Source organism: Rousettus aegyptiacus, unplaced genomic scaffold, assembly GCF_014176215.1.
Source record: "Rousettus aegyptiacus isolate mRouAeg1 unplaced genomic scaffold, mRouAeg1.p scaffold_m13_p_2, whole genome shotgun sequence".
NCBI lineage: Eukaryota > Metazoa > Chordata > Mammalia > Chiroptera > Pteropodidae > Rousettus > Rousettus aegyptiacus.
In genome coordinates, this window is record NW_023416295.1 from 14175802 (window position 1) to 14185740 (window position 9939).

Consider the following 9939-nt stretch of genomic DNA (forward strand, 5'->3'; position numbering starts at 1 on the left):
CTGGCCAGGGATCAGGCCTCTCATCCAGGTCTCTCCTCCCCTGCCTGGCCAGGGGTGGAGTCTCCAGGCACCAGGCAGGCCTGCAGGTGCTGGGCTGGGGGTGGGGTGGGGGTGTTGTGCTCAGCAGCTGGTGTTCGAGAGGTCCCCTCCCCCCTCCCCTGTGAGCTCCCAGCCAGAGCCTGTTTCCTGTCATCCCTGTCAGCACCCTGGGCGAGGGAGGGAGCAGGCAGTGAAGGAAGCGGAAAAGAGACTGAGCTTGGAGTGCAGGCAGCGGTGGGACTGGGAAATAGCCAGCTGGAAATGGGAGAGGGGAGAAGGTTGAGGGGAAGGTGGAAACTACAAGCAGAAAGACTGGACAGACGGAGGGTGCAGCTCAGAGGGGTGTGAGAACCACAGAAGAACTTTCTGGGCCCAGAGAAACTGCAGACACCCTGTTCCCCAACCCTCCCCCACCTCACTCCACCCCCAACACACAAACACAGTGAAAGCAAGAGCTAGAGAGAGACCAGAGACAGAGGCAGAGACAACCCTAAAGCCCTAAAGAAACCCGAGGGATAGAGATATACACTCTGGAGAGGTGGAGGGATTTAAAGATAGAAGGTCAGAGGTTGGGGTACCCAGAGGTGGAAGGCACGGTGTGTATGGAGGAAGAGGAAGGCTATGTGGAGGTGGCCTCCACCCCACCTCACACTGGTAAAGGGAACTTTCCCCCAACAGGGGACAGAGGTGGCTTTCATGTGGGCTGCAAATGGGACAGCCAGGACTGAAGGTAGAGGTGATGCACTATCACGGGAGACCCACCTCTGCCCGGTGAAGGGCAGACGGTGAAGAAGGGCAAGAGTCCAGCCTCTAGATCACGATCTGACTCCATCTCTCCCCCTTTCTCTCTTGGCCACAAATGGACAGACAGACAGCTGTGGCAGCTGTCCTGCCCCACGACCCACCTATTTATTGACTCTGGACCAGCCTTGGAACTTCAGGGTGTGGAAGCTGCCCAGGGTCTATGTGAGCGTGGGGCGACACCGGTGTGGAGGCAATGGGTGGGGGCTCATACCCAGGTGCTAATCCCCATCCAGCCAAGGCAGAACCAGAGGCTCACTGACCTTCTTGGAGATTAGTCCCCATGGCAACGTCAGGGCAACTTGCCCCCTCACTCTGCCTAGGCCTGGGGGTGGAGGGAGCAGAGGCTAGGCAAGGAGGGTAAGAAACTTTTTTGAGGCATCACAGGCTCACAGAAGTCAGGACTGGAAGGCCCCTCCAGAACCGGCGGTTAGTTTACAGATACTAAACTGAGGCCGCAAGAGAGAGAGTGACCTGCCTGAGGCCACCTGTGGAGCCGGGAGACGCACAGATATCCAGTTCCACTCTCAAGCGTTCTTTCCAGGACAGCAGAGGCCTGAACAAGAACAAAAGATTTGGGGATACTGCTCGCGGACCCTCCCGACCCTCCTAAGCTGAGATCCTGAGCAGAGTGGCTGGACTGGGGTGAGACAGGAAGCCCGGCCATACTGAGTGGAGGCTGGCTTCCCCAAGCAAGTTTGGGAAGGGGGAGGCAGATCCCAGAGTTATGCTTGCTGCCCTGACTCCTCCCCTGACCCCCCAGCCCCAGCTGGTGGTCAATGCCATGCAGCAAAGCCAGTTATAACCACAACCATACAACAGTGATGGCTAAAATTTATTGGGAGTGTATAGCCGAATAGTTCTGTATTTTACATTTAAATCTTCACAACAGTTTTAAGACTATTATTCCCATTTTACAGAAGGAAAAACTTAGAGTGCAAGTTCACCTAACTTGCAAGCAGTAGAGCTTGGATTTGAACTCAGGCAGCAGCGTGACTCCAGAGCCCTCACTCTTCAGCATCTGTATGATCTTGGGTGGGTGACTAAAACGGTCTTCGCTAGGTGACCATGGAGTAGGATGTGTGCATGTGAAAGCACATACTCGTGTGACTCCAACACCCAGCACAGTGTCTGGCACATAATACATCTTATTAAATATTTGAGAAATAAGTGAGTGAATAAATGTGTACCCATCGATGAGTGTGACTTTACAGTGCCTGTTGCATCCTAAGAGACTGTTCGCATGCGATGCATGTGGGACCCGTCTGTGTGCCTGCGGTGAACATGTGTATGCATGTGCCCTCTCCCTGTCGCCCTGTGTGAGCCAGTGGCTTTGTGTGAGCCGGTGGTGGTGAAAGCTGCCTCCCTTCTCCTTGGATGGTGGCCAGTTCTCCATTCCCACTGAGGGGCAGAGAAGAGGGGCTCTGTTTATAGTGGATAGGACAATGGGTCTGTGTGGGTAGTGCTCCCACCCCCTCAGGACCTTCCTCTGTGGGGCCCAGCTGTCCCACCCTGCCTGAGCTGAGCTGGTATCTCACCCGTGTTATCTCTGTCTCCCAGGAGACCAGACCTCACCGCCCCAGGGAAAGTGCTCATCTGCCTGTTCCTGGCTCCAGACCTGGAGTGGGGGCGGGGAGTGGAGGAGCAGGGAGCCAGGCTGCAAAGTGGGGGCACTGGCGATGGCACCAGGGTGCAGGAGAGCACCGTGCACAGGGTGCAGGAGAGCACCGTGCACAGAATTTGCATCTTCAGTCACCAAGGCCCGGGCTGATTTCCCAGTGAAATGAGGGGTAAGGGGTGGAGTAGGACAACTTGAAGAGAGGTCATGAGCCACCGGGCACCTCCTGCCCAGCCGTACTAATGTGTCAGGCCTTTCATGGGATGGGGCTCTCCATGAGGGATATGTCACTTCTCTGAGGATACTTGAGGCCTTTACCTGGGATTGGGACCTGCACGAGAGCCCAGGATTGGGTTTGAGGTTTTATCAGATTTGCATGTCCCCATGTGAGATAGGGGTCTGAATGGGATCTGTAGGAAACAGAGGGTTTCTCTGTGGGATCTTAGGGTGCCTTACCGGATGGACGTTTTGGTAGAATCGTGGGGGAGGGGAAGTGGTCCTGAGGATTTCTCTGGGTGGGGTAGGGGTGGGGTTTTTCGAGGGCAATGAGATCCTTATGAGATCTTAAGGTCTCTTGGAAGTGTAGATCTAGAAACAGTGTTTTCTGTTTGTTTGGTTTTTGTCTACCCCATTCCCCTCTCCACATCTTTCCGAAGGCTGAGGCTATGGATATGGAGGAGGTAGGGGTGAGGGTGCTGAGCTGGCAAACAAAGCCACCTGTGCATCCATCCTTCAGGAAGCTCAGAGCGCAACTGATCTAGGAAAACAAACAGGACCAGCTGCTGGGGGGTGGGAGAGGGCTAGGAGGAGGTTGGGTGAAGGGAGGCTATGGGGCTGGAGCTGGACCAGCCTGGTGGAGAGACTAAGCTGGGGGTAGGTCCATAGTACGGTAAAAGGACAGAAGCCCAGAGTCCCATTCCGGCATACCAGGTATCCCCCCACCCCCTGACAGCCTCTTCCTTGTCCCTTCCCCTCAGGGGTCCATTCTTCCCTTTCTTGTGACTTTGAGGCCCAGAACCAGGGAGGGATGGGGGGATGGGAGAGAGCCCGAGAGAAGTCTAGAAGTCTTCTGGGCAAGTGGCTATTGGGGTTGCTGGGGCACCCATTTCCGAAGGAGCTGGTGCAGACTGCTAGAACTAAAAGCCAGGAACTGCAGGGTGGGGGCGGTGGGACCTACACACCATTTTCCTGGTGAGGGAACTGAGACATGGGGGAGGGGAGCGGCTGGCTAGGGAGCCACACGGCTGCGTAGTGCGAAGCCAAGATCAGAACTTCGGAGCGCTGGCCCTTCGCATTGGGTCTCCACGCCAAATCCCAGCCCGACTCCTAATTCTAACTTGGATCTCAGCTATACCTCCCCCCACTCCCCCTACTCAGCTTTTGAAAACACACACACAAACACACACACTCTCTCTCTCCTCCCCTCCCCCCGCCCCCTGCGGAATACAGTCTTCTGACCAACACCTGGACTTGAAACAGCCCTTCCAGGTGGAGCCCTGACCTCAGGAGCATGCCGAGCCCATGCCTGAGCTCCCGCAAACACAGCGTCCAACTTCTGACAGACACTCCGCTGCCTCGGGACTAACGCCCGGGGCCCGCGTCACGGACCAGCGCAGACGCAAAGCCTGACGCACTCGCCACCCGAGCCCGCTGCTCCTCCCGACCTCAGCCTCGCTTCAACTCCGGTTTCCACCCGCCACACCGCGCCGTCTTTTTACCCAGCGCAGCCCGCCCGCGCCTCCTGGTGGCCGAACCCAGAATTGCCCGACAGAACCGGGGAAGTTCGTGAAGATTGGATTCCTCACCTCTTACCGCTGCCATAGCCCCGACTTGAGAAACCAAGGCCAAGGGTCGGAACACAAAGAGTCCAGGACCAGCTCTTGCCTCCCTCGATAGTTTGTATTTTAGTTTATTTCTGTCTCCAAACCTCTAGGATAGGGAGTCAGGGGGCTGGGTATGGTTCTAACTCATTCTCAGTCAAACCTGCTTGTGGTTGTCCCTGTTCTGATTCAAATTCTCCTAACTTGTACTTTACTCCCCATGTTTAGGGCCCTTAATTCTTGCATTCACCTTCACACACATTGTGATCCTCAAGAGCAATTCCTCACCAGCAAAAAGAGAGAGCCAAGGGAGACTCTGGCTGCCCCTCCCCCCACACACACACACCTGTTCTGGGCACCCCAGAACTTCAGAGGTGAGCAGGTTGGTAGGATGGGCAAACCATTAACCCCACACACTCATTGTAGAATTGCCTATATAGCTCTTCCCCTATGGACGTTCGACCCAACCTGACCACCTTGTTCGCTCACTTATTCAAGTCTTATTGAGCACCTGTTATGTGTCCACCACGGTGCTAGGTTTGAGGATAACGAGGCTGACACAGACCCACCCCTTTAATGGAGCTTACATCTAGTATAAAAGGAGACACTCGGCACACCATAAACATAAGGTGAAAAAGGTACGTTTATAGAGTGATAAACACTATAAAGAAGTGAAGGCAGGAACAGGGTCACCCAGGAAGTTACAAAGGCCAGTGACACCAAGATCTTGTAACTAAGAGACTCCAGGTAATGAGAACATCAAATGCGAATGCTCAGAGGTAGGAATGAACTTGGCAGTGGGAGAAAGAATTGAAGGCCAGCAAGGCTAGACTTCTGGGAGTGGGGGTGCCTGATCTGGCCTGTGAGCCTTTTTAGTCACAGGAGTTCGGGTGGCAAGAGCACTGGCTTTGGAACCCAAAGGTCTAAATTTTAATCTTGCTCTGACACTGACTACCAACGTGAATTTGGATAAGACCCTGTACTTCCTCGAGCCTCAGTTTCCACGCCTGTGTACCCAAACTTACCTCACTGGACCATCGTCGGGTCTATGAGGAAAGCACTCGGCTCATGGGAACAACAAAATATTAGTTCCCTTTCATTCACACCTCGACTTCAGCTGCAATACTTACCTCTTCCATTAAGGAAAACTCACAATGTTGCCAGCAGCCTTTGTGTCTCATTGACAGCTGTGGAGTTAGGAAGTTCTGCTGCAAATTGTGAGGAAATGTCCTCCGTGGAACTTCCCTTGGCTTCCTAAACATTTTACTCTCCTTTCCTCCTCCCCTTCTCCAGACACTTCCCCCACCACATGGCCCTGGGATTGGGGTCGAGGGCCTAGGACCTACGGTCAAAACAAAAGCCAGGTTCAGGTTCATATCTCGGCTGGGCCTCCTCCTCAATCACGTTCCGGAACCCATGGCGGGGGAGAGGGGGAGGGGGGAGAGCCGCCGCTTGTTCTGTGAAATGCAGGGCAGTAACACTGCCTACCTCACCGAGTTGGGGTGAGAATTAGCTGAGATCACGCGAGTAAAAGTTCTGAGCATTGTGCCTGGCCTGAACTAGGCGCTCAGTGATCATCTGCTTGCTAGCTCTCAGATAGAGGTCGAGACCGGATCCCCCAGACCCTGGGCCTCTGTCTGGCTGCTGGCAGCGTCGCAGTTCCGACAGCTCTAAGATCTGAACCATTCTTCCTACCTACCCCACTCAGTAAGCCACTTCCTTAGTTACTATTATTCCTAAACGCTTTGTAAATCTGCGCCCTCCCTTGGGCAGTTCATATTTCCCACGCTCAGCGCCGCCTTGCGGCGAATCCCGGTCATTGCCTCTTCTTGGCCCCAGCGCAAGAGAAAACTCTGGGAACGCGGTGCGGGGTCTGGGAAGTCGAGTTTGGAAGAAAAAGGGCTGCACTGGATCCTCCAAGGAAGAGTACTGAAGGTGTGAGAAAAGTCGCTTGAAGGAGCCTCGTCTATGTCTGCCCTAGCGTCGCCCAAAAGAGAGGCCTCGACCTAGGGCTGAAGAAGAGGTAGAATTTAGATGTTGCAAAGAACTTCCACGCCTGGACTCCCAAACGCGCAGTTTTAGCGGGGGGCGCAAAGTAGCCTGGTACCTCTATCCCTGAGGATCTGGGCCAGGGCGGGCACGCTCTGCTCTGAGGTCGGTTGCGCCTTGCCTGGCTCAGGTCCCCCCAAAAAGAAAACGCAGAGTCAGCTTCGGCGGCAGCGGGAGCGGAACTTGTGCCTCAGCATTTTCTATTGTGATCCCCGAGGGCTGGGGCCAGATCCGCGGCTTCGCGAAAAGCCTCGGCTCCCCAGGGGACACCGAGCTGACCGCAGACTGCCCGCTGACTCAGCTCTCCCCACCTCGGCGGGAGAGGGTGCGGGGAGGGAGGAGAGGCTGGGTATAAAGCCTTGCATGCCTGGCCCGCGCGCAGCCTCTCCGTTTTCCGTCAGTACCGCGCTCACCCACCCGGTGAATACTCGGTGCTCGGGCAGGGTCTTTTCTGGGCAGGGAGGGCGAGAAGAGGGAGAGCCACTAGCAGCCCGGGCCCAACCCAGCCCAGGCCCAGCCCCGGGTCCTCCATCCCCTACCCGGGTTGGGCGGGCCTGGGCCGGGGAGGGGGCTCGCGAGACGCTGAGTGCTTGGTCCCGTCCTTCTTGCCGCAGCGGCATGAGCAGCGCCCCCGCGCCGGGCCCGGCGCCCGCCTGCCTCACGCTCTGGGACGAGGAGGACTTCCAGGGCCGTCGCTGCCGGCTGCTGAGTGACTGCGCGAACATCTGCGAGCGCGGAGGCCTGCGCAGGGTGCGCTCTGTCAAGGTGGAAAACGGCGTGTGAGTGATCGCCTGGGCGCGGCTGGGCTGAGTTGGGGACTCGGGGGTACCCTGGCCCAAGCTCCGAGCCTGGAGCCTCAGCTCTCAGCAGCTCTCCGCTTCCCAACTGTAAGCCCTGCCTGAGAGAGACCCACCGACATGGGAAACCCCTTGGCCTCCCCCAAACTCCCCACCCGTCGCAAGACAAATCATAAGAATGTATTCTCGTGTGAGCTAAAGGAATAAAGGCAGGAAGCTGCCCTTTGCGGCGATGGGGGCGGGCTGTGGGATCAGCTTGAACCCTGTGGGGTTCCCAGTAGAGTTACATCTTCTCTGTACGAAGTCAAATGGCTCTGAGCTTTGTGCAACAAAAGAAACCAAAATCTGCTGGGGTAGCCCCACCCTAGTCTTCCAGAGCCTGCGGCCCCCGCAATCACAGGTTACCAACGCAGGTTGGGGGGTTCCTACTTTTGCAGGCACCTAAATCCTTGACATAGAAGTGCTTCGTCAGGCGATCTTTGTAAGCGGAAAAATTCCATCCAGCCTAGGGATACTGGGCTGGAAGCCTGGACCTCTCAAACAGCAGCTCGTTTAGGGTCTTTAGCCTCTAAAAGGGCAGGATTGTAATATGATGGGTATGTCAGGAAAAGGGCCTGAGGTTAGAGAAAAAGATTGGTTTCTCAGTCTTTTCAATCACAGCAAGAAAGGGGGATGAGGAGAAAGGAATGCAGTTGGGGCAGATGCCTCCCGGCTTCCCTTATCTTTCCACAGTTGGGTGGCCTATGAGTACCCCGAGTTCCAGGGACAGCAATTCATTCTGGAGAAGGGTGATTATCCTCGCTGGAGCGCCTGGAGCGGCAGTGGCGGCCATCACAGTGACCAGCTGCTCTCCTTCCGGCCAGTGCTCTGCGCGGTGAGCCCTCCACCCACCCCGCCCCCTTTGCTTCCTAGTTCCATGCCCTGACCTCACCACGACTCCTCGGAAAGGCCATCTACTCACTGTATGGGAGTGTGTAAACACCTCTTAGGTGGGTGGTTGTGGGACTACTTCCCAGAACCAGAAGGATCTCCCTAAGTTTGGAATGTGGACCTAAGCCAGGCCCCGGGGATCAGCACCACGGACAGCACCGAGATCTGCCCTCCTTGCGCAGGCATGGTTTCCTCACATCCAGTTGTTGGCAATTGTGAGCAAGTGCCTCTGTCATCACACATCCCTGTGATCTCTGGGCGACTGCTGCTGCCCTCATACACTGCTGTGGAAACGGGGCTCAGAGGGGCAAAGTGACTTGTCCCAGGTCACAAGGGTTAACATGAAGATGAGATTAGAACTCAGTCCGGGGATCAAGGCTGAAAAGGTGTCAGTCTCTCTGTGTGTGCTGGGAGAGTGATAGTTACAAATCAAATACACTAAAGCGGAGCATCTTACTTCCCATTTGTGTTGACTTGGGTACCACTTAGATAGCATACTGGTGAGGCCAGGTGCTGAGGGGTGGAGGGCAGAGAACAGGTGCTGACTCAGCCCAGCTTCTCCATTCCAGGAGGCCAAGGAGTCAGTCCTATAGGGGGAAGGAATTGGGACTATGGATACCCAGAAACAACCAACACTGAGGCCCTGTCCTGTCTGTTCTAACTCTGCCATCCAACACCCCTTAGCTGAGCCCTACCCTGTGAGAGGCTGCTCATGGTGCTGGGCAGGGGTTGGGTAGTTAATAAAGCCCTTAGGGAAACTGTTTTGGTTAATGGATCATATTTCTCTTAAGACCTCTGATTTTCCTCCTAAAAAACAGGTTAATGTCACAAGAGGCTTTCTATCCCTGACCTGGAAGTGTCTCTGGGACACCCCTCTCCAGGTCTCACCACCTCAACCCAAAGCCAAAGAAGGGACCAGGCTAGGGATCTCTTTGCATCTCAGCTTCCTAGAATGACAGGATGCTAATGGAATAAACTCTGAGAGTGCTTGTGGAGCCTAACATCTGCACAACTTGTGTTGGGCAGCAGAGTAGGAGGAGTGGGGCTGAGAATATATTCATTAATACCACTTTGGAGGGCCTGACTCCTATCTTCCTGTGTCTCAGAACCACAGTGACAGCCGCGTGACACTGTTTGAGGGGGACAACTTCCAGGGCTGCAAGTTTGAACTCAGTGATGACTACCCATCCTTGCCCTCCATGGGTTGGACCAGCAAGGATGTGGGTTCCCTCAAAGTCAGCTCTGGAGCGTGAGTCCTGGAACTGGAACAGGGGAGTTGAGAAGAACAAGGAGGCAATGGGACCAGGGAGGAGGGTGGGGAAAGGTGATTGGAGTGCTTAGAAACATGGCAAAGAGAGGTGTGGGGACTGGTGGACAGAGCAAAGTGAGGGTGGAGACAGACTGGGAGAGAGGGGGCAGGTCATAGGAGAATAGGAGTCAGGGGAACAATATGGGGATGGAGGAAGGGATTGAAAACGTGGATGAGGAGGCAATGGGAGATGGGAATAAGAGACAAGGCGAGAAGGGCACGGAGCAGTGGGCAAGGTAGGGAGGGAAAGTGTAGCAATGGTTTTGAAGCGGGGGGTTGGGGCTCTGAAAGAGGAAGAGGGCTGCTAATGGAAGACGTCATTCGGGGGTAGAGCCTCCTTACCACCCCTGTGCCCTCGCTTGTCTAGGTGGGTGGCCTACCAGTACCCAGGTTACCGGGGCTACCAGTACATATTGGAGCACGACCGGCATGGAGGGGAGTTCCGTACCTACAGTGATTATGGCACGCAGGCCCACACCGGGCAACTGCAGTCCATTCGGAGAGTCCAGCAATAAACCCCATGGCCCCAGCACCTCCCATGAGGACCCTCAATAAAGGCTCCTGAACCTGTCTGCC

General features: G+C 55.4%; 1 protein-coding gene across 1 annotated transcript; it reads left to right on the top strand.

Annotated features, from left to right (window-relative positions):
• The first annotated feature begins 6720 nt into the window (after positions 1-6720).
• Positions 6721-9939, top strand: CRYBA2 (crystallin beta A2). Its single transcript, XM_016156668.2, has 5 exons — positions 6721-6747; positions 6942-7106; positions 7857-7998; positions 9161-9303; positions 9731-9939. The coding sequence occupies exons 2-5, from the start codon at positions 6946-6948 to the stop codon at positions 9876-9878; spliced, it is 594 nt and encodes a 197-aa protein (XP_016012154.1). The 5' UTR covers positions 6721-6747; positions 6942-6945; the 3' UTR covers positions 9879-9939.

Excerpts from the sequence above, each read along its gene's own strand:
- CRYBA2 (XM_016156668.2), top strand. The coding sequence starts at position 6,946 with ATGAGCAGCGCCCCCGCGCCGGGCCCGGCGCCCGCCTGCCTCACGCTC. Across the intron at positions 7,107-7,856 it reads GTCAAGGTGGAAAACGGCGT|TTGGGTGGCCTATGAGTACC; the intron begins GTGAGTGATCGC and ends ATCTTTCCACAG. Across the intron at positions 7,999-9,160 it reads TCCGGCCAGTGCTCTGCGCG|AACCACAGTGACAGCCGCGT; the intron begins GTGAGCCCTCCA and ends CCTGTGTCTCAG.